Source organism: Ammospiza caudacuta, chromosome 22, assembly GCF_027887145.1.
Source record: "Ammospiza caudacuta isolate bAmmCau1 chromosome 22, bAmmCau1.pri, whole genome shotgun sequence".
NCBI classification, from domain to species: Eukaryota; Metazoa; Chordata; class Aves; order Passeriformes; family Passerellidae; genus Ammospiza; species Ammospiza caudacuta.
The window spans coordinates 2,758,697-2,782,371 of NC_080614.1; the positions used below are offsets into that span (position 1 = coordinate 2,758,697).

The following is a 23,675-nucleotide window of genomic DNA, read 5'->3' on the forward strand; positions in this document are numbered from 1 at the left end:
TCCCCTGACACAGGATTATAGTAAGTGGAAACTTGTGCTCAGTGGCATGAATGATCTCTGCTTTCTGTCTGAGTAAGCCTGACCAGAGCCACAACAGGTGGGCTGAGAACTTCGGCCCAGCTCATAAGCCCCTCAATTAAGGTCTCATGGTCCCTCACTACATCCAGCATGGAGAATCCCTGAGAAAAGGCACAGATTGGAATAGGGTACCTAAAAAGGTATTGCCAACAGAGGCACCTGTCCTATCTTTGTGGGCTGGGGTATGACTGGTGTGACTGGGATGTGACCGGTGTCTGATGAACTTTTGCCTCTGAAAGCACACAGCTGAGTTTGGAATGGAGATGTTAGAAGAGAGAGCAGGGTGTAAGTATAGCAAAGGAGTTGGCATCTGCTGGGGGCATTGTGGCTGTCAGCAGAGACCCGTGTTGGGGGCCTGGAGCTGAAGCTTCATCGGCAGTGGGGAGATTAGGATCTTCATATATGCCTGTTCCTGTTGCAGTGCAGCCTTTCTTTTAAAGGCTTCACTTTTTCCCTGCTCACTTCTCTTTGTCTTCATAGAATTAGGTGGTTAAAATTCAGCAATTCTTTTTCTCCCTTCACATTGAAAAAACCAAACACAACACCCCAATAGTAAATCAAAACCATTCTGCAATCATAATTCTGCTTCTTGGGAACAGGATACAGCCTGTAACTGCATCATCATGTACTGCTGAGCTCCTGCTTCGTTTGGTGGAGCAGCAGTGTTTCTTTTCCTTCTCACCAGTCGCTGTCTGCTCCGTTTGCTACAGAGTGCCCAAACCCTGCTCCGAATATGAAATTCTGCTCCTCTCTATGGGATCCCTTCATGCTCTTGTTTCAGCCCACAGTTTCCATGAAATGACAGATCTGTTTGGGAAGCACTCCAGTGAGGCTGTGGGCAGAGCTCCGTCCTGCTGCAGCACAAGAAAACAAGGCAGAAATTGCCAAGCGTAGACTGACCTTGGGGGGTTTATTTGTTTAATTCCACCCCTTCTTCCCCAGACAAGTGGGAAAGTGTTTAATTATTCCAGAAGTTAAACTGATAAAAAAAATGGGCCCGTGGCATGTATGCAAGTGGAATCCCCAGTGTCTCAGATGTAGGACTGGGAAAGCAAACATGGAATTAGCAGCCACCTCTGAAGGTTTTGTCTTATCTGGTTCATCCAGTGTTGCACTGGAGCTCTGGGCTGGCAGGGATGGGGTCTAGTTCTCCAGAGGTTCATAAAGATGAGGCTTTCCTTTTTCTTCTCACTATCACTGTGTCATTAGCTACACACTTACTCAGCAAGACAAGTAGAGTTTCTCATGGAACAGCCTTTTTCATAGCAACAGGGTTCTTTCTGTACCTGGTCCGAGCTGTGCAATGGAGCAAGTTTGATTTTCTTTGCTGGAAAACCAGTACATGATATTTTATGAAGCATCTTTGTAAATCTCTGGTTTTTTTCTGGATAACTTTTGAATTTAGCCTTTCTCTTTTTTGAGTGCTTAACTTCTGTGGCTTTTTTGATGTTTCTGTAATTGGGAAGGGACAGACGATTTGGATACAGGTTATCACTTAAGAGAAATGAAGCGGATACAGAGTGGGTAACTTCTCCTGCATGGTGCACCCCACCACTTAGTTTGTTTCAGAATTCAGTGATCATTCCACAATACAGCACTGAACCCAGAAAATCAGAGTAGGTAGTAGAAACATCAGCCTTTTCCTTCTGTTTAGGCTGTCTTCTAGAAGGCACCTGGGTATTCTGAGCTATGTGGTTTCTCTCCCTTTTGACTCCAGGGCCTGCAGACCTTGATGCTCAAACCAAGCTGCTTCAGAGCTCAGACAGGTATTAGGGATAGTGCAAGCAGGTTGTTGGCCACTGCAGGAATTTTAACTAGTTACACTGGGAATGGAAAAATCCTACTGCAAGCAGAATTGGGGGCTGTTTTCTAATTGTCTCACCTGGTGGTGTCAAAATAAGTCTTAAAATGTCACTGCTGCATCACCCACTGCCAGGGACATTTCTTCTGCTTGGGAGCAGTGGTAGGTTACTGCAGGAGCTCCCTGAAGGATGCTGCTCTTGTACCTCTTCTTGTGTTTTCTCAGAAGAGGACTTCAGACTAAGGGATCTAGAGGCAGGTCAGTGTGAATTAAAGAGGAAAATACATCAGCAGGTTCACTAGCAGAGTTTGGTCTATAAAAGGACAGATCTTTAGAAATGAGAGAAACTAATTAAGGAGTTCAGGTGCTCATTAGAGCGCAGGAGGAGCTGTTGGATTAGTTTCTTTTATGTTTAAGGTAGGGGAACTGTCTGAAGTTTGCATCCTGAATGAGAGAGAAGATCTTATATGAGAGGTTATATACCTGAGTGAGTGAATAACTTGAGGAAGAGCTTTAGGAAGTTCAGGGAATGGCTGAAATGTCTGACAGGCAAACAAATGTACTGTGGAGCTATAGAGAAGCTTGTGGCACATCAGGCTGCTGGACATCACAGCAGATATTGTCTGACCAAGAAAAAAATAAAGAGAGGAGATGACCTTGGAAATTCATGGTTTAGCTTGGAGCCTGATCTAGGAGAAACACAGAAACACAAATTTCCTGCAGGTAAAGGAAAATCACAACTCAAATGACATCCCTCAACAATCCATTAGGACCAATCTGAAAGCCTTCTATGATGGCAAGGCAGGATGGGTTGACGAGGGGAGAACAGCGGATGGTGTCTACCTCAGCTTCATCAAGGCTTTTGATACTACAACATCCTCATAGGTATGCTCAGGCAATGTGGGTTAGGTAAATGGACTGTGAGATGGATCAAGAACTGGCTGAATGGCAGAGAGTTGTGAACAGTGGAATAGAATCCAGCTGGGGGTCTCTAGTGAGTGGCATTCCCCAGGGATCAATACTTATTCAACTTATTTATCAATGCCCTGGATGAAGGGATAGCCTGAGCAGGTTTGGTGATGATACAGAACTGGAGGGAGTGACTGATATACCTGAAGGCTGAGCTGCCATTTGGCAGGACCTTAATAGGCTGGAGAACTGGGTGGAGAGAAACTGAACGAGGTTCAGTAAGGGCAGTGCAGCGTCCGGCACCCGGGGAGGGATAATCCCTAGTACCCAGAACAGCTTGGGAGCTGAGTAACTGGAGAGCATCTCTGCTGAAAAGGCCCTGGGATCTTGGTGCGTGACAAGCTGTCCATGAGCTGGCAGTGTGTCCTCTCAGCCAGGAGGGTCAGTTGGATCCTGGGGGGCACTGGGAAGACTGTGACCAGGTCAAGGGAGGTCGTCCTGCCCTTCCACTTGTTCCTGGTGAGGAGCACCTGGAATGCTGTGTCTGGTTCTGCCCAAGAAGGACAAGGGCTACTGGAGAGGGTCCAGCAGAAGCTACAAAGGTGATGAGTGGCCTGCAGCATTTCTCTTTTGAGGAGAGACTGTAGGAGATGGACCTGGATAGTCTGGAGAAGACTGAGAATGGATCATTAATGCATACAAATATCTCAAAGGAAGATGCCAAGAGGATGGTGCCAGACTGTTCAGTGCTGCCCAGTGACAGAGCAAGTAGCAATGGCCAGAAAATAAAACATAAGAAGCTCCACCTCAACATGAGGAAGAACTTCTTTTCATTGAGGGTGGCAGACAACTGGAACGGGCTGCCCAGGGAGGGTGTGGAGTCTCCCTCTCTCTGGAGACAGTCCAAATCCCCCTGGACGAGTTCCTGTGTCACCTACTGTGGGTGATCCTGCCATGACAGGGGCATTGAACTAAATGATCTCCAGAGGTCACTTCCAACAATAACTATTCTGTGATTCTGTGAACAGATGGGAAGAACTGACACCTGTGCTATGCAAGTGACAGAAGGCTTCTTATTGTTCTCCAAGCTCAGAGTGGTCCCAACAGTTGATGAGCAGGACCAGACATTTTGGAGAGAAAGGCAGTGATCTGAGCTCTTTGGTACAGGCAGGAGAGCACATGTAGGTGAAACTTGTAAGGAAAAAAAGAAAAAAAAAAGAAGGAGAAAATGCAGTAAAGGATATCGTCCTGTTCTGCTATAAAAGCGGGAGGATTCTTCTGATAGATTTCTTGGACTAAAATAAAGTACAAATGCAACAGTATATCTGAGAACTGTTTATTGATAAAAAAGGTTTAGTGTTCCTACTGAGGGGGATAGGAAAAGGAGCAGAGAGAGGAAAAGAGAGAAGGAGAAAGAAACAGAAGACAGGGACAGCATTACCACAAGAACCCAGGTGGTCTGTCGGCATCAGCTTAGCAGGCAGAGCGTGTGTGCTGTGAACCGCGTTGCGTCTCCGCAGCTCCTCTGGTGGGCCCGGCACGATTTCCAAACAGTAGCAGACTGCGTGTTCCTTCCCTCGGGGAGAGCGGGCTGCCGCGGCCACGGGCGCGGCCCTGGAGCAGCCGCGGTTGTTGGGGGTCGGGACGCGGCGGCTGTGGGCGATGGTTGCGGCCGAGTGCAGGCGCCAGGCCGGGCACCGGCCACAAGCACAGCCGGGCTGGCGCTGCAGGGCAGGTCTGTGCGGCGGCGCCAGGCCGGGCACCGGGCACTGGCACAGCCGGGCTGAAGCTGAGGCAGGGCAGGTCCGTGCGGCGGCGCCAGGCCGGGCACCGGGCACTGGCACAGCCGGGCTGGCGCTGCAGGACAGGTCTGTGCGGCGGCAGCGCCCCAAACACAGCGGCAAGCAATCTGGGGCTGCGGGCGCGGCTGGTCAGGCTGGCGGCGGCCGTGCCTGGGAAGCATGAAGGCCGGCTGGCTGCAGCAGCGCCTGCTTCACTGGGGAGGCAGCAGAGCACCAGGTCGTCGCGATGGCGAGCTGGGTTTTCGGGAACGGTGAAGCAGGGAATCAGGACCGCAGGGAGGAAAAGGCCAGAAGGAGGGAGAAGGCTGGGCAGACCGTACAGGCAAACCCCCCTCCCTCCAAGGTACCCAAAGCAAATGGGAGCTGAATAACTGGAGAGCATCTCCAGTTGTGTCTGGGGGAGGGCCTGTTGTGCTGCATTTAGCTGCTTTCGTGTGCTAACGTTCCTCCCACGGTCTCATTTCCTGGGCATTCGTCGCCGGCACCCGGGCATTTGCCTCACTGGCAAAATGGCGGAGGGTGTGTGTGGGTCTGTGTGTGTGTGTGCGTGTGCGCGTGTGGGTGTGTCTGTGGGTGTGTGTATGTGTGCGTGTGTGTGTGCGTGTGGGTGCGCGTGTTTCTGTGGGCCTGTGTATGGGTGTGTGTGGGTGTGTATCTGTGCATGTGTGTGGGTGTGCGTGTGTGTGTCTGTGTGTGGGTGTGTGGGTCTGTGTGTGTGTATGTGCATGTGTGTGTCTGTGTGGTTGTGGGTGTGTCTGTGTGCGTGTATGGGGTGGGTGGGTGGGGGTGTGCGTGTGGATGTTTATGTGTATGTGTGGGTGTGTGTGTGTGTGTGGGTGTGTGTGTGTGTGTGATTCACAGCCCTACCGTGGAGGCTTTCTCTGCCTTGATTGGCTGCCAGGCGAAGCCTTCCTGGGGTCAGGGTTGCCAGCACATGTACAGCCCCTATAAGAACATAATATATGTTGTGGCATAAGTAAAAATCAGATTGGTCCCTCTCAGGTGTTAATTAAATTGCTTCTGCTTGACCTGGGTTCTTTATTTCATGAGATAAAAATGGGGGTTTTTTCCTGCCTTCGTCTAGATCTAGAGCAAAGCATTTGAATTTCATGTAAGGAAGTTGTTAAACTAGGAGAAACAGGGATACTAAAAAGGATGCATTTCTTTGGGAGACAACCACAGATTGTGTTGAAGGCAGGACTCACAACTTGTAGCAAGGTCACTAGTGGGATTCTTGGTACTTACTTAATATTAATTAATATTATTACTTACTTCATATTAACATTACGATGTTATGGACACAAAAACACCAAGGCATGTTTAGCAAATCTTGATGATGAGCACAATCAAAATCTTTTGTCCACACAGAGGAGGATCTGCAAGAGAGAGAAGAATGAACTGTGTTCAGTTTTGAGCCCCTTATGACAAAAAAGTCACTGAAGAGCTGAAGTGTCCAGAGAAGGAGCACAAGGAGTGGCCGAGGGAGCTGGGGCAACTCAGCCTGGAGAAAAGGAGGCTCAGGAGGGACCTTCTCTCTATAGCTCCCTGAAAGGAGGTCCAAGCCAGGTGTGAGTTGGCTTTTTCTCCTATGTAAAAAGTAACAGGATAAGATGAAACAGCCTCAAGTTGTGCCAGGAGAGGTTTACATTGGATATTAGGAAAAATTTCTTCACTGTGAAGGTTATTAAGCGCTGGCATAGGCTGCCCAAGGCAGGGATGGTGGAGTCATCATCCCTGGAGAGGTTTAAAAGATATGTGGATGTGGTACTTAAGGACATGGGTTAGTGGTGAACATGGTGGTGGTGCTAGTTGATGGGTGATCTTGATGATCCTAGAGGGCTTTTCCAGCCTAAATGATTCTATGGTTCTATATTCCATGAATTCAGTTCTTCAGTTCTGTGGTGGGAGAACCGAGTACTGGGAACTGACTGATGTGGCAGTATGAAGGGAAGGGTGGGCGTTGGGTGCGGTAATGAGAACTAAGAGTAAAGACCTCATCCAGAATTTCTCTTCCAGTCTGGTTCAAAAAAGGTGAATTCATACTGGAACTTGACAGATATGCAGTGGGAAGGCTAGGGGAGTGTAGAAGCTGCTTTATAAGAGGACTTGCCTAATTTAGATAAGGGGAATGAAGACTGAGAGGGAATATGATCATGCTCTTATAATGAAATCAAAGAGGAAGGGTAGGGTAAACACCTCAGAGAGTTTAAAAGGCTTTTAAAACTAAAAGATAGTATTGGCACATGAACAAACAGACAAACACTGGCCATGAATAAATTTCAGCTGAAAATTAGAAAAATCAGTGGGGGAGTGAGGCTGTGGAAGATCTTACCAACCAGGGAAAAGGGAGCAAAAATGTTTTAGGACAGATATTAATAATTTTATAATTTAATTGATAGGACTCTGTAGTGCTTATTGACATCAGGGAGCTGGGCTGGTGCCCTGCAAAGGTTCTGCTCAGGAGCACAGTGCTGGTGGAAAGGAGGTCACTTGTATTTGCCAAGTGCCTCTCCCTCGTAGGAGCCTTAGAGGTATTTTGCTGGCATCCTAGAGCTTTTCCAAACTACCGCGGTTGCATCTCACATAAGAGATGTTTCACGTGGCCTTGTCACAGAAATAATATTTCAGTTAATAGCTAGCTGCTTATTTAAATAATCAGAGTATTTTCTTCTGGCTATCAATTTTTTGATGGCAAGCAGAAAAATTGCGGAGACAAGCGAAACGAGACTGACAGTTTTAAAAAGTACTCACTAAAAACATTACATGAAATGTTGCTTTGAACACTCTCTTTAGGTCTACTTTTGTTTTTTTTTTTTAAAGTAGTTTTTTTGCTCGTCAGCCACTTCCAAGAGCTGGACTTGGTGGAAGATCCCACCAGGTTTGTTTTCAAGGTGACATATCTGTTACACCTCGGCCACGTTTGGGTGTTCCTGTAACTGCTCCCCTATAACCCATTTCAGTTAAATTGTGTAAGCAGTGGGTAGGGATCTAGTGCAGTTTTGTGGTACTGTTGCTGTTTTTCTGATCTCTGTCCAGATCCAGGAGGTTGTAGGAAGTTGTCACAGTTTTGTGGCTGTTTCTTTGTTACAGGTAGCTTTAGATTGCTGTGAAGGCAGCTCTCAGAGGGAAGCCATGGACAATCTGATCAGGAAGGTGGATGAAGAGAAAAACCTGAAAGTGGAAACTTCTGGAGGCTGTAAAAGCATCCTTCCCTGGACTCCAGCTTCTGCCAGACAACTTGGTGGCAAGAGCAAACATCTCTGATGGTAAAGGTATGAGTAAACTAAAGTTCCATTGGTGACTTTACTCTATGGTAGTGACTGCCTTTGAAAACAAATACCTAAAACTTCCCCTAAGCTGGAGATGTCTTGACATTAAATACAGTGTCTTACTTGGAATTCCATGTGATTGGGGAAGATGGGGGGGGGGGGGAAATTTATTTGGGCTGTGCTTCTTTCCTTGATCCAGGTGGCATTTCTGCTTATGTTGGTCACTGACTCGTGGTCTCCTGTGTGGTGCAGAGTGTGCTGATGGGAATCCTACACTTAGTGTCCCCATCATACATCATTCTGTTGGGTGGCCAGGCCACTCCTCTTACTCATTTTGGTGGGAATTCATCATTTGCTGCCTGCCTGTGATGGTTCAGGGATTCAGGAGCCCCTATCTTTTGCCTGGTGGGACAACCTTCCAAGTTTAGGTGGGTTTAGGCACACTCTGAACAATTCAAATCGAGAGACTCTGAAGTCATATAAAATTTAAAACTAAATTAACATGCAGTGAAATGTAAATGAAGAATTAATAGAAAGCAAAACTGCACTCATAGTGCTGATAATTTCCTCTGTAGCAAACATTCCCAACAGGCGCTTGGCTTTGTCATTTGTTAAGCATGACTGCTTTCTCAAAACACCAGATTCCCAGCATGGTTAATTATCTCATGGTAATACCCATTCCAAGGAGGGGCATTACTTAATTACACAGAACTGAATTTCCTCAAATTGCAGCTTGAACAAACAGAAGCACAGATATTTCTTACGATGAAAATGAAGAGGGAGGGGATGATTTGAGTCTGCTGGCAACTGATGAATTAACTGGTGGTACCTTTGGTGTCCCATGCTGTACAGCTAATAGGGAGCAGGAGGTCCTGCACTGTGGCACATGGCATGTGCTGGTTCTCAAGATCACCCTGGCATGGTGGCAGAGCAGTGAGTGCATTCATAACAACTCAATTTTATGTCATAAAATCAGAAACATTCTGATGGGAGCAGAAGGAAAATATTGCATCTGTGAATTTCCCTTTGCTTTCCTGGGGATCAGATTGATGTCTCCAAGAAGTCTTTTTTCAGGGAGCTGTTCATAGTAGCTCAGAATCTTCCACTGCATATCCCCCCAGCTGTTGCTGTTGCTTCCTTCCTATCCCAGAGAGTTTTCTCTTCTTACACAGCACTGTGTATTTTCTGGGTCCCAGAGACTTTACCTTTTTTTCCCAAGCTGTGCTTCCTGCTTTTCTACCAGGTAGTGCTGTGGGAATGATGGATTGTTCTTATTGATACTGAACCAGAATGATTAAAAGACACAAGCACAAAAATCATGCATGGATGTCTGGGATAAACTGCAGGTTTTGGGTTTGATTTCTCCCACTGAAGTATAACTGTGCCTCTTCTTCAACATAGTAACTGCAATGGGGGTGAAAAAATCCTTTTCAGATTAATATATTTGCCAATTTCCAGTTTTATTCATCAAGTGACAAGTACAATCCTAGATTACTTTTGGGACACAGTAGATTTTGCCCAAGTCTCTTCATTATCCTGAATAAACACTGTTCCTCTTCCTGACTTAGTCTATCATATCCTGATGCTGGGGTGTCTTTAAAGGGTTGGGGTTTTACTCTGGAGTCATCATTTTTCTGATTCATCAAGGCAAACTCAGCAGATCCAGCTTAGAATTGGACAGGAGAAAGGAATGAGGGTAAAGTTACATTTTTTTTTATGTCAGAAGGAGAAGAAGGTGCTACAGCTGCTCTGCAATTGCAAGTCTGGTTTGTGTGCCTTTAACATTTTCACCAAGTGCAACTCAGTCCACTGAGTTCTTGATTACCTTGGACCACCTGAGTGTGAAATGTTGGTGTGTTTGATAGTCAAACAAGGGCATGAGAGGGACATGAACCAGGGCATTTCCAAGCTCCTTCTTGGTGGAGTGGATCAAACACTGACTTACAGACCCCTCACAATGAAGCTCTAGTTAAGAGTCAGTAATGGGGTCTTTGTGATTCCAGGGCATCAGAAGAGGCTTGAAAACATCTTGAGGTGTTGACAGCGTTGCCTTCACAGACAAGGCCCCATGTTCATCTGCTAAACACTGAGATTTTCTTCCTCTGGGCTCAGACTGGGACTGATACTCAGGAGACATTTGGGTGCCAAAGATGCATTTCTTTGCACCCAAATTTCTGTTTGCACATGAGTGTAGAAGATAGTCTGTATTGTCTCTGCATTGGAGAAGTTCTGATTTGTCATGTTCATCCTCTGCTGGAATGTGAATCTGAGTGTGCTGAGCATAAGGCCTTGAGCATTAGTGACCTGGGGAGGACTGAGTGCCTGGGCCTTTCCTGTCTCCCCTGCCTTTGAAGCTCTTTGGGATGATGCTGCAAGCTGAGCTGTTTGTTTTTCCATTCATTGAATTCAGGCAAATGGAGCCCAGAGGATTATAGGGCCAAACTGTTGTGACAATACCGAGAGAACTTTGTGGAGCTCCTGACAGACACCCAGGTGCTGCTGCAGGACATCTCTGCTGCATGGAGCCTGGCTCCTGCAGAGAGAGATATGAACAGGCTCCTACACCTGTGCAAGCAGATACAGAGTTTTCATCCCCATCTGGGGGGAAATACTGGAATTCCTAAGGACTTGATTTGCTACCTGCCATTCTGGGTTTCGGGCAGTCTTCCAGCAGGACTTGGTTTAATGATTCCTTAGTATTCTGTAGTGGGAGTGGGGCAGGCTAATGTATATGAAGCTGAAGATTAGCAACTAAGAGTGGCTGATTTGAGCTCTGAGGAGAGATGTTTGTTCACAGCAAGCTGAGGGAATGGCTGATGTGTTCAGGTTCTAAGTGGTCCCCACTTCAGCTGCACTGTGAGCCAAGTGTGCAGCAGGTAGGACCAAGGACGGGCTGGGTCTGGGTGAGCCTCAGTCATGCCCTTGTTCCTTTCAAGTCAGAATATTCTATACTTCTAGGGGGTTCTGTGTCTGAGTGTGATGCAGGAGGCAGGTGGAAGGGGTCCCTGTTAGTGCCTCCCTGAGGGTGTCTCCAAGGTGATGGAGCAGGTTGTGAGTAGGAGGCAGTGGTTTCACCTGCCTTGTGTTGGCAGTGCTGGAGCAGCAGTCCTTGTCTGTCTCTGCTGTTTGGCAGCTGCTGATGACTGTGCAGGAATCTGCATCCCCAAAACTGTTCATCAAGGATATCTAGAAACAACCCAGCTCAGAATTTTTCTTCCTCACAAGTGTCCTCCTACTCTTTCCCTGAGTTTCTCCTGCTGCTGGCAGCAGCTGCTTTCTAACTCCTCATCCCTCCCTGGCCAGTAACCTCTTTTCTTCTCAACACCCATGTCCCTGGTGAAACAGTTATAGCTGGAAAAGCACTTTGGAAAACACAGCTGCGTTGCTTGTGGCTCTGTGCATGCAGGTTTTATAATGAGCAAACCTTTGAGAGCTGGCCACCATTCTGTGGTAACAGTCAGCTGGAGGCACATCAGTCTGAGAGCCCAGGGCAGCCACCATCCTCTCCTCTCCATAGCCTTGGCTTTCAGTTTTCCTGCTTTAAAACCTAAACCATGCTTGTACCTCTAAATTGTTGTCAAACTCTTACACAAGTGGGAGGAGTAGTCAGCTTTGTGGTGCCTGACTTTGTGTGCTGGCCCTGTGGGCACAGAGCTGGGGTTCACCTGCAGCCAGGTGCCTCCATCTGATCTCCCCCATCCCCTCTGTGTTCTGACTGGCAAAACCAGTGCCTCTGGTCCCTGGTGCATCCAGCCAATTTTCATGTGGCTGTCCTGAGATGAGGCAAATTGTGCCTAGGAATGCCTGTTCTTTGCAGAAGTTGGAATTGCCCAAAGTTGGACAAGCAGTGAGAAGGGAGGTCTGCAAGGACCTCATGCTGGATGTCAGTGCTGCAATTAGTACAACCAGAGCTTGAATGTGGTAGTTTGGTGTTTTCTGTGCCATGAAGAAGTCACTTTTGTTAACAGCTCAGCTTCAGGTTCTTCTTGTTTGTATTCTTAATACCTTTGTTTTTTATTTTCACCTTCAGTGGCTATCAGTGAGAACACAGCCTTGAGATCCTGCAGCATGGCAAGCTGATCTCCAAACTGTCCAGCAAAGAGAAGACCTGAAGGGCTTGGCTTTGGGGTAGGCAGGGCTCAGGGAAGCAGTGAAAGAGGTATGATGGGATGTTCTCATAGCAGGCATGATTTGAGGCTCAAAGGGTGGGCAGGTCCCAATGTGCCCTGAGATCAAGGGTCATTGCCTAAGTAGGGAAGCCATCCAAAGTTGGAAGTGCCCTTTTGCTGAAGTGAGAGTGTGCTGGATATTTTATTGGGTGTTTTATAAAAATGAGGGCCTACAGGAAGGCTGGAGAGGGACTTTTTGTAGGGGCAAGCAGTAACAAAACCAGGCCAAATGGCCTTAAGCTGATGGAAGGCAGATTCAGATTAGATGTGTGGAGGAAAGGTCATGACAGAGCACACTTGCCTAGTGCAAAGATGACCATAACAATGCAGTTTGTAGTCCCAGACTACTTTCTGAGTTAATTTTCTTAGAATGTTTCAATTTAGTCTTGCTCTGTATGCACTTTACAGATAAATACCTCCCTGTGAGGGTCTGACAGCAGTAGGACAATGTTACCTGCTATACTAGTTTGGCAAAGTTGTGGACAATACACATGCAGACAGCAATTTGTTAACTCCAGAACAAATGCAGAGCAATAACCACATGTGAGTCCTGCCCTGAGCTGTTTGAGGCTTTCCAGCTGAGCCCAATTGTAACTTTGCATCCATCATTTGAAAGAAAATGCTTAACTGAATTTGGTGCTTTAATGACAAGGATACCAGAGGGTCATGAAGGTAATTGCAGGTGTGTATTCTCCTGGAAAGGATGCAAATGTGACTTGCTTATTCTGTTTGCTTACATATATTTTCATCTGTTTCCCAGCATATTGAGATTATTTGGACTGCAGAGTCCTCTGGGATGTGCTGAGTGTGGTTTTTAGCCAAGTACAGGCCCAATCCATTCCTATTTTCTTATGGTGCCAGAGCTGCTTAGCTGACAAGCAGTGTGGAAATACCATCAGATTGCTGGGGAGTTACAGGAAAAGCAGTTTGCTGTTAATATGTCGGGGTTTTTAGGGATAGAAGGTTTGATTACTTCATATGCAAGTTTGGGTCAAGGCTGTCGGTCTTTATGAATGAACACAAGCCTCATGGCTTTGACACTGGCCATCGTTTCATGTGTGGCAGGGACAGGCAAAGCCTGTCCCCCATGTGCTGGGGGCAGGTCAGCCTCTGAAACCTGGGCTTGTTGGCCTGCCTATGGTCTTGAGCAATGAGGAAATGCTGCTGGGGTGGAAGGTGGGAGTGGGTGACTGGGAGCAGGGCACAGGTAGAAGAAACCAAGGATCTCGATTATACAAGCAACATGATGCAGAGTCCCCAGGCAGGTGCAAAGGAGAGCTGCTTCATTGCAAAAATCAGGCCTTTTTAAGCAGTTAGGACATTATCAGTTACATTCCATTGAAGTATAACAAATATAATTCAACGAACGACCATAAACCACAATGTGAGCACATAATGGTTATATGCTTGTTTTTCTACCTCCAATTCAGCTGAGTCACTTTCCTACAGCCCCCTTCTGCATAGCCAAAATAGCAGACCTGAGCCATGATTCTGCAAGGGTAACAAAGCCCTTATTTTATAAGGTTTTACCTATATTCAACACGTGATGACTGATGTAGTTGTAGGGCCTGGAGGATGACAGCACATGCTCCACTCCCATTCCTTGCCTCAGTGGTCTCCTGAGAGAGGTCCTATGCTGCAAATCCAATATTCATTCTCAGTTCAGATCTACATTATCTCTTATAGCTGTAGCAAGAGCTGCCACCAATCCAGCTGGCATTTTCACCTGGTCATGGCTTTGATTTCTAGAGAAAGGGTGATTCTTTCTTATCTGCCATTGATTCTGTCACCTTCGGATGCTGCAGGCACTTGTCCCACTTCCCCTGACTCTTGTGTCCGTGGGATGGGCAAGGGCTGATGCCCTGATGACTCTGGAGCAGATGAGCCAACAATTCCTGTGTCTGTGAATGTGCAGCCTGAGTGAACTCCTGGACACCTCGGCGTGTGTAGCAGAGGGGCCTGGGGAGTCAGTGTGGCTGCTCTGGCAGCTGCTGCCTCTCTGGCAGCAATATCGAAGAGAGCAGACTGCTGCCACTGAGTGGCTTCTCAGGGCTTCAAGCCAAGGTTGAGATGAAATCAAGCAAGAAGCATCATCAAAAACAAAAGCCATGGAAAATGTTATTTACTTGGCAAAAACATCTATTCTAGATGAAGTGTCCAGAGGAGGATTGTCAGATACCAGCTTCTTGCTGGCATCCTACAGATCTTTGCACTGAATTTCCATATCTTAATTTTGAGGCCAGGCCAGTCTACTCAGCTCTGACATCACTGCTTACCAGGCCCACATATTGCAAGTGACTTTATGGACCTTGTAGCTTTTGGCATGAGATATGAGTGATAACTGCAGGCCTCATGTCAGGGAGGTGTGAGCTTCCTATTATAAAACTGAGGACACCTTACATTTCTGGGAATGTTTGTGCTGCATGGGAGATCCATTCTGTTTGCACATCCACAGGAAAACAACAGTTTTTGCATCTCTACTGCAAAAAAACCCCAAAAAATTCTGGTAATTAAGTTAGGCGAACCAAAGGCAGGAGGTGCCAGTGCCAAAGAAGCAAAGGAATCCCAAGACAAAGCTTCTTCCAAGAGTTTTGTCTGCAAAGCCTGTTGCAAAGACTGTGATAAGGTCTTTCACTTCTACTGCCACCTGAAGGTACAAATAAAAGGCTGTCAGGTCGCCAGAGAAAAGCAGATCCAGCATAAAGAGTGTGGCGAGGTCAAGTCGACAAAGAATGAGCTGGAGAAGCATCAGTTGGAGGTCTACAGGATGGTGGGGATGGCCAAGAAGAAAAAGAAGAGGAAGAGGCTCCCCATGGCATGTGACATCTGGAAGAGAGTTTGCTCATACCTCAGGTAGGGTTGCTGGGAGCATGGGTGTTTAGATGCAAGTTTGGACAATATAGTAAAGTAATAGTCTGAAATGTTGCCCTCTTCTTCCCTTCAGCTCTTAGTGAGAGAAATGTGTGAGAAACATGTGCTCCATATGTGAGAAACACAGCTCAGCTCATTTTTCCTGCCCCACTGAGCACAACCACTTACTGAGTAGTTCTTCCCTAATTGGTTTTCCACATAGCTCATCAAGGAAAAGTAGGGCTACGGGCAAATTTGAAAGTCTCCAAAAATAACCAAGCTGTTCTAGTTCCTGGCTGCTTTAGCAGGATGCATGTGAGGAACCAAATCTCTTTGCCCTTCCTGGGGCAGCTCACAGTGTTGTGGCAGACCTCCACATTGCTGCAAGGGAACAAGAATTCACACCAAAAGGAGATCTGCAGTGAATGAGACAAGGATCAGGGATTCAGCTGTATTCAGCTCATCAGGGACAATGGAGAAACAGAGTGAGGTGTTAGTGCTTATCCAGTGGGAGGACAAGCCGGTCTTGTACCTGCTGAGCACAACTCCCCTGTTCTGTTGTTTTCTACATGGCTTCTGATTGTCATTCTGTCCCTGCAACAGAATCATAGAATGTCCGAGGGGTTGGGTTGGAAAGGACCTTAAAGCTCATCTTGTTCCACTCCCTGCCATGGACAGGGACACAGCCCAGGTTGCTCCAAGCCCCATCCCGCCTGGTATTGGACACTTCCAGGGGTGGGGCAGTCACAGGTTCTCTGGGCACCCTGTGCCAGGGCCTCACCACCATCCCAGGGAAGAATTCCTTCCCAATATTCCATCTAAACCTGCTTTCTTTCGGTTTAAAGCCAACAGCTTTGGATGGTAACCATGGTCGTTGCAGCAGTTGTCAGGACTATGTTATCACAACAGGACCCACCACTCTGATGTCTTTGCAGCTCAGAATCACTGCTCCTCCAGGTTCTCCTCCCTGCGGTGCAGCTGCTGTGACAAAACCTTCACCAGCACTGCTGCTCACCAAAAGCACATCAAGGCAGAGCACACAGGTAAGAACCCATTGTAAGTGATATAGTGACTGCTTGGAGAGAGAGAATCACAGAATCATTTAGGTTGAAAAACTCTCCAGGATCTAGTCCAACCATTAACCCAACACTGCCATGTTCACTAGCAAACCCTATCCCTAAGTGCCACATCCACACATTTTTGAATGCTTCCAGGGATGATGACTCCACCATTGCCCTGGGCAGTTTGTTCCAATGCCAGACCATACTTTTCATGAAGAAATTTTCCCTGATAACAGAATATGCTGAGTTGGAAGGGACCCACAAGGATCATTGGGTCCTGTTTCCTGGCCCTGCACAGCACCATCTCCAAGAGTGTCCAAGGGTATTTTCCAAATGCTTCTTGATCACTGCCAGGTTTGGTGCTGGAACCACTTCTTTGGGGAGCCTGTTCCAGTGCCCGACTACTTTCTGGGTGAAAAGACTATTTCCTGATATCCAACCTAAATCTCCCCTGACACAGCTTCAGGCCATTCCCTCAAGTCCTGTCACTGGTCACCACAGAGAAAAGATCAATATCTGCCCCTCCTCTTCCATTCATGAGGAAGTGGTAGATGTGATGAGGTCTGACCTCAGTCTTCTCCAGGATGAACAGACCAAGTGCCCTCAGCAGCTCCTTACACAGCTTCTGCTCAAGGCCCTCCACCATTGCCATGGCCCTCCTTTGGACACACTCTAATAGTTATCTTTCTTACTTTGTGGTGCCCAAATCTGCTCCAGCACTTGAGGTGAGGCTGTCCCAGTGCAGAGCACAGCAGGACAATTCCCTCCCTTGCCTGGCTGGCCATGCTCTCCCTGATGTCCCCCAGGACACGGGTGGCCCTCCTGGCTGCCAGGGCACTGCTGACTCAGATCCATTGACCAGGACCCCAGGTCCCTTCCTGCAGCTGCTCTCCAGCCTCTTGTTGCCTGCTCCACCCACACACCCAGGGCTGCCCCATCCCCAGTAAAGAATCTGGCACTTTCTCTTGTTGAACTTCACATGGTTGGTGATGGCTCATCCTCTGTTTTGTTCAGGTCTCTCTGCAGGGCCTCCCTGCCTTTGAGGGAGGCAACAGCTCTTCCCGGTTTCGTATCCTCTGTGAACTTGCCTCATATTCCTTCCAGTCCTGTGTCCAAGTCACTTATGAAAATGTGGAAGAGCACAGAGTCTAATTCTCCCCTGGTGCTATTTGTGACTATTTCCTCTTGTCCCATCACTTGTTGTGTGGGAGAAGAGACTGATGCAGTTATAACTCTGATAGCACAAGGCTGCACATCCTGCTTTCCTGAAAGTCACAGTAGATTCTTGTGAACTGTAGTAGTCTCTTCTGGCTCTTGCATCTTGCTCAGCATCTCAGCATCTTGCAGCTCGCTTGCTCCCCGCTGCTCCTCTGAGGATGCTCCTCATGCCTGTGTGCAGGTGTGGTGGTGATGAAATACTAGAGAGCTGTGGTCTAGAAGATCTATAAAAGACCCTGAGAGCATGTTTTTGTATTCTTGGCTTTGTTTGCAGACGTGAAGTTCCATGAGTGTGAGTCATGCATGGAGCTGTTACCCATGCTGGCTCTCCTGTAGGTGTTGCAGATATCTTTTCATTAAAATCCTTTCTTAGGATTTTTCCTGCTGGAGCTGAGACATTTCAGCAACAAAGTGTAAACAATGGTTATCTGCTGCTGTGGAATGCAACAGGTGGATCCGTGATTGGTCTCGGGTGGATGTTTGGATTTGCTGACCACTCACGGCAGAGCTGCTCCCGCTCTCTGCTGGGACACAGACCTTTGTTATCATTCTTTTCTATTCTATTCTTAGCTTAGCCAGCTTCTGAAGAAGCCATTTCTTTTCTATTTCTTTTTAGTATCGTTATAATGTTATATATATATATATATATATCATAAAATAATAAATCAAGCCTTCTGATAATGGAATCAACATTCTCGCCTCTCTCTTTACCTGCAAACCCTTGTGACCACGGTCACATGCAGGTTCAGTGAAGTGCAGGCACTCAGGTCTGTCACCTTTGCTGCTGTTCAGGTTACCTGTTGAACAGTGATGGTTCCTCTTGGTGATGTCTGAAATGTAAACAGGAGGGTGAAGAGGGACATGGTAAGGAAAAAGTGTGAAGAAACAGAAAGTAAGGATGAAATGGAAAAACACTGGGTGAGGCTGGGACATGTTAAGCTTTTGGACCTACTGGAATCATGGAAAGTTATGGATTTGATTGTTACAGTAGAGAAGAGAGCTAAGTGTAGGTGAGGACACAACAGCATGAGGAGATGATGGATGGAACCCCAAGCTCTGGGTTTGTCTACACAGCTAGTGGGAGACTGAAGAAAAAGTGAGTGTAGCACTAGAAAGATGAGCGACAAACCTGGGCTTCGGGACACCATGTCAAGGACCCTTTGAATCATAGAATTGTAGAATGGTTTGGGTGTGAAGGGACTTCAAAAATCATCCAGTTCCATGCTTTGGTAAGTTTGCAAGCTGTAAGGGCAGAGTGAACTGGCAGACCAGGCTATGACAAATGGTGGGTCCCCACAGAGCATGGGATAGCAGGAGAGAATATAAATCAGGAAACATTGGAGGAGACTGTGGAGAGCCTGGTTCAAGCATGGCTTAAAGAAAGAGGCCATGAAGGTATACAGCTGATGGGAAAGTAAAAGGCAGCTGTAAAGCAGCAGTTTCCAGGCTTGATTTTGTAAATAACTAGGTTCTCAGGCACCTTTTCTATAAACAGCAGGATTCTCAGACAGTCTTCTCATAACAGTCCTTGGCTGCTCTGGGAACAGATATGAAGGTTTTGAGAACTTTTCATATCACAGTGAGAACACTAATTTTGGTTTCAATAAACAACCACGGGTATTGTAAACAAAAGGAGGGGTTAGAGTTTTCTCTGTAACCTCTCGTGAGCTCGGATTTTGCAATATGCATGAAGTTAATTAACACTATTATAAAAGGTGACTGATTTGATCAATAAATTGGAGTCGATGCTGATCAACAAAGATGGGTCGTCTCCCTTTGCTTTCAACAGGAGACAGCCAACAGCAGCCTAGAGAATGAGGAAGACCTAGAAAAAGCTCTCCCTGAAAGTGGAGAACCGCTGAGTTGGGTAATGATTTTGGAATAGCTGGATAGGAGATGCAAGCTAGGCCAGCAAGGAACAGTGCTGGATGGTATGAGGGAACAGGAAGAAGGGATTCCTGTGAGCAGGGTCAGCTACAGTTGCAGGTAAACCAGCTGGGCTTCTTAATGCAGGTGCTGCAGGAAGCCAAAATGAACCCAAGCAGCCGCAAACTGACGGCCAGTGGTGCAGGCAGGAGGAGGGACACTGAAACGCAGTTCCTCCTGGGTTTCAGCCATGTGTGCCCTGCCCATTGCAGCTCCCTGTGCTCTCAGGCTGGCCCTGGTTGTCGCAGGCCAGACTCGGACAGTGCTTCTCCCACAGCTTCCCAACTGTTGTGCTGCTTGTGCTGCTTCATGAGGGCCCTGCAGAGCCACGTCACCAGCCAGCACTTCACACAGAAGATAGCACCTTCATGGGTGAGCTCTTCCCCTCCCAGGGCAAGCTGGAGGGCACCTCAGCACTGAACATCCCAAGGTGACCTCCTCCCAAGCCACCACTGCCCAGATTGTGCATATAAGAAGTGTTCTGTGTCACATTGTTCACCCATCCTTCTCTCCTACGCTTTTATTCTTCCCAAATCCACTCTGTGGGCCCTGTTGCCCCTTCTGCTCCATGATTTCCCATTCTTGGAGGGGTCTATGATGCAAACCCCAGCCCACAGTACTCTGGGATTTCTGTGCTGGCATGAAGCAGGTTTGCTGGAGGGAAAGCTGCTCAGTCATGACTTTAAGGAGCTGAGGAGGAGGATTGGCAGTGTGTGTGGAAGTGCCTGGTTACTCAGAGGTTATTAACACCTTGATGATACCCTGTGACACTGCAGCTGTTTTGTTGGAGGCCCAGTGCTAGGTTTGAACCCATCCTCATCCTCTTCAATATCTCATCCATCAGTCAAGAAGAGTTCCTTGGATGAGGGAGTCCAGTGTGCAAGAATCCGTGGGATGGCATTCCTCCAGTGGATAATCACGGAATGTTTACTGTCTACGACTGCTTGTGGAGCTAAATTATAGCAATTTGTGGAGAGAAATATTTAAATTACTCTCCTGTCTTCTTCTTTTGCATCTTTGGTGTGTGTAGTTTGATGTTCCCTATTAGTCTCATGCCTGTTGTAATTGCAGAGGCCGTAGTGTGAAGCTAAATGTTATTACCTGAACTGAGGCTGGGAAATGTGTGAGCAGCAAAGGGGTCCAGGGGAAAGTGGTGCCTTACATGTCTGACTCTTGGGTCATCTTCCTTCCACACAGGTGACTCAGACATCACAGCAAGGAGCAGCAGAGCACATAAACTCTTTCGATGATGCCAAACTTGTGACGTTGCCCAAATCCCAAGTGAGACAAACTGGCTCTGAGGTGGTGACTGTGGAGAATTTGTTTGATAACAGTCACTCTGATGTGTGAAGAAATCAAGTGAGGGACACGGGACGTTGCCTGTGCCTGGCACCTGGTATCCACTAGGCTTGTTCAGGACCTCAGTGTGCTGCTTCACCTGGGAGATTTGGGGCTTCTTTGGGAAAACAATCCCAGGCATGCAGCAAGCACAGCATAACCACGGACAGGGGAGGTTCATGGACATTTACTGCCTGAGAAGTGTCCCTGCAGTCAGCCACTGGTAGAACACTCGTCTCCTCCAACACATGAGAAATAAGGCAGCAGAGGAAAAGATGGGAATCAAGTGCGATGCTCCACTGCTGTGAACAGAGAGCAGAGGACTGGTACAGGACAAAGCTGGGGCTTATGGATAAGGGAAACAAAAAAAAAACTGTCCTGAGAATTTAGGTTGGAGATTTTTATGGCTGAATCAGTGATGTGCTCACAGGTATCTTCTGCAAGGTGTAAGGGCTGCTTTGTTCCTTCTTCTCTCACCTGTATTGCTGTGCAGCTGGAGAACTTCTCCAGAGAAAACAGAGCTGGAGAGCTGACCTTTGAGCCTCTCTTCTCCAGTAGACACTTCCTGGGAGTTGTGCTAAATTACTTCAGCACTGTTTGGATGGCACCTTGTGCCACACAGGTCTAATCCCATCCATGTTTTTGCTGTGGTCTATTAGGAAGGAGGCTCTCAGGCATGGCTGGGCATATCCATCCTTTCTGTGAGCAAACAGCCCTAAGATCTGCCTCTAATTCACCAGGGACATTCTGAAAAAAGGGAAGGAGCTGTGCTTGTGTGCCAGTGTCCCTTGTGGCATGGCACTAATGAAGGTGTTGGAGTGTGGGGTAGCTGCTGTGACTGCACATGAACCTTCCCCTGGCACATGGGACACTGCCTTGTAAAATGCACTCAGTACCTGCTGTAAAGTTTGCTTCTCTGGTGCTGGCATAATGCAACAGCTTCATTGTGCACACGAGTTCCTTTGAGACTAAATTTCATAAAGCTTTTTTATCTGCAGCTTCCTAAAATATAATCTGATAATTAATGGCTTGCTGAATCCATTATGAAGTGCAATTAGATGCAGGGTTCCTGTGGCTCCGAGGGGACTGGTAGCATTTATCTTCCTTTTCCTCATGCCAAAAGGTTGAGCCTGCCACTGCGATATTTACACACAGAGGGGTGATCCTGCTGGATCCTGGAGCCTGGGAGCACACTGTGAGCAGTGCCTGTTGTATCCTGCTGCCCAGAGCCACAGCAGCACCAGAGGGGGACACATTGGAGCTTTCCAGAAGCATCTTGCACCGGCTGCTCAGGGTCACCAGGCAGAGATGGTGGCACAGGAGCGTGCCAATGTGGCTGTGCCAGTGTGAGAGTTTGTTCCTGTTAAAACTTGAAGGAAGAAGAGAGCAGCAGAGCTCTCAGGAGAGGGGCTGGGGGAGCTCATGGCATTTTGTGTGCGTGGCAGCAAGCTTATAAGTAATCCTGCTGAAGCGTCTTGAAGGGCTCCCATGTATGGTCCCCCCCAAGCTTTGTGGGGATGGTGACATGGAGGAAGCAATGAGGTTAAGTTGCCACTAAATCCATGAATGACCAGGAGATGGTGCTCAAGGCCTTGAGGATTAGCGCTAGTGCCCAGGTGCACCTTTGTGGAAGCCCCTCTGAGCCTTCCCAGGCCTTCCCCAGCTCCTGGGCTGCCACCTGTGCAGAAATCTTGAGCTACTGTCAGGATGAAGGAAAACTCCAAGCCCTGGACAGGTCGCCTTGAAACCCTGAATATATCACTGCTTAAAGAGCCTGAAACTGGGCCTTGGCCACCTCTGGAGAGAGTGAAATGCACCTGTTACTGAGGTGAAGAGGTGAAAAACCTGGGATGCCCCTTGGCCAGGAGGAGAGGGGCCAGAGGGTGAACTGCTGGAGCCCATCTCTTGCCTGCCTGGGCACTGTGCACAGCACTTTGGATGAGCAACGGGGATAATGACAGAACAAGCAACTATGGCTTGGTGGTTTCAGAACAGATGTGTTGGGAGGAAAGCAGTGGATTTTGTCCCACAGGCTGGTGAAGCTGGAAGCTGTTCCCCATTTTCTGAATTTGTGGGGGCTGGGAGTTGTGGAAAGCGTGCACAAGCTGTGGGAGTGCTCTGGCGTGGGAAATGGGTTAAACAGTGCTTTACAGGTGTCCTGGCTTCTATGTGTGAGCAGGGAGCACTGCAGTGAATCTGATCTCTCTTTGTTCCTGGAAAACTGTGGAGGGAGGAAAAAGGTTCAGCAGGGCTTGAGGAGAAGTTGTTTTATTTCTAGTCCTGTCCTAGGGCAGAGGCAGCTCAGACAGGGCAGAGCATGAGCATGGGGCCTGTTGGCTGTGCCCTTTGGGCCTTGTTGCTGGAGTGTTACCACAGCCAAAAGAGGACAATGTAGGTGTTACATCAGGAGTGGTTCAGGCTCACCTGTCCTGTTTGGGGCCATCTCTCCTGCCTTCCTGCCCAGCAGGATCCTCTGTGGATGTATCCTCAGCAGAGTCCTGACAGCAGCACACACCCAGCAAGAGCTCTGCAGTTTTACAGAGTCCATTGAGCATCTCCCATATTATTATGAGGAGATAATAACTCACATCCCCCCACTCCTGTTCCTTCTTGATGGATGAGATATGCACAGCAGAGCAAATTGCAGTGTTAGCAACACCTATGTTTTACCTGGGAGGGAGATGAATTTCCCAGGACATGTCCTGGTCTGGTGTGTACCACACTGGAGATACTGATTGCTGGCGATTTCTTGTTACACTATGATTTTTTTTTTTCCTCTGTAAAAATAAAATATGGAGAAGGAGAGATGTGGCTGTGGAGTTTCATGTGAAGCAATTCTCTGGAAGGAAAAATCCTTCATTTTTCAAAACATGATTTTGTCAAAACTTGTCCTGGGTGCTGGGTGACCTGTTGAGTTTTGGGGGGGTCCTGTGCCCCTCTTGACCCTGGTGCCATCCTCCAGGGAAGCAGAGAATCTGTTTTAAGGTCAGGCTAGATCATGAGACCATCCTGCCCTTCACTGTGTCCTGTTGCAGCTGCCGATGCATTTGGGGAAATGGCAGAGTGCCTGTAACAAACTGGGAAGTGACATCCCATGGAGGATGTGAGATCAGGTAATGGTGGAGTGACAGGACAAAGGGGAATGACTTTAAGCTGAAAGAAGGTAGATTTAGAATGGAAATTAGGAAGGACTTCTTCCCTGTGAGGGTGGGCAGGCCCTGGCACAGGGTGCCCAGAGCAGCTGTGGCTGCCCC

General features: G+C 47.7%; 1 protein-coding gene across 1 annotated transcript in view; it reads left to right on the top strand.

The window, feature by feature from the left end:
* The window catches only part of ZBTB40 (zinc finger and BTB domain containing 40), a 33,294-nt gene extending 12,848 nt beyond the window's left edge, over nucleotides 1-20,446 (top strand). Inside the window, 21 exon segments of the mRNA XM_058818535.1 lie at nucleotides 7,681-7,769; nucleotides 7,771-7,862; nucleotides 10,270-10,443; nucleotides 10,919-11,083; nucleotides 11,890-11,913; nucleotides 11,916-11,945; nucleotides 11,948-12,018; nucleotides 13,459-13,527; nucleotides 14,544-14,854; nucleotides 14,856-14,881; nucleotides 14,973-14,989; nucleotides 15,759-15,921; nucleotides 17,432-17,489; nucleotides 18,003-18,021; nucleotides 18,947-19,024; nucleotides 19,171-19,222; nucleotides 19,361-19,435; nucleotides 19,438-19,482; nucleotides 19,485-19,550; nucleotides 20,279-20,414; nucleotides 20,416-20,446. Of these exon segments, the coding sequence (XP_058674518.1) occupies nucleotides 7,681-7,769; nucleotides 7,771-7,862; nucleotides 10,270-10,443; nucleotides 10,919-11,083; nucleotides 11,890-11,913; nucleotides 11,916-11,945; nucleotides 11,948-12,018; nucleotides 13,459-13,527; nucleotides 14,544-14,854; nucleotides 14,856-14,881; nucleotides 14,973-14,989; nucleotides 15,759-15,921; nucleotides 17,432-17,489; nucleotides 18,003-18,021; nucleotides 18,947-19,024; nucleotides 19,171-19,222; nucleotides 19,361-19,435; nucleotides 19,438-19,482; nucleotides 19,485-19,550; nucleotides 20,279-20,414; nucleotides 20,416-20,446 (1,791 nt within the window).
* The last annotated feature ends 3,229 nt before the right edge of the window (nucleotides 20,447-23,675 follow it).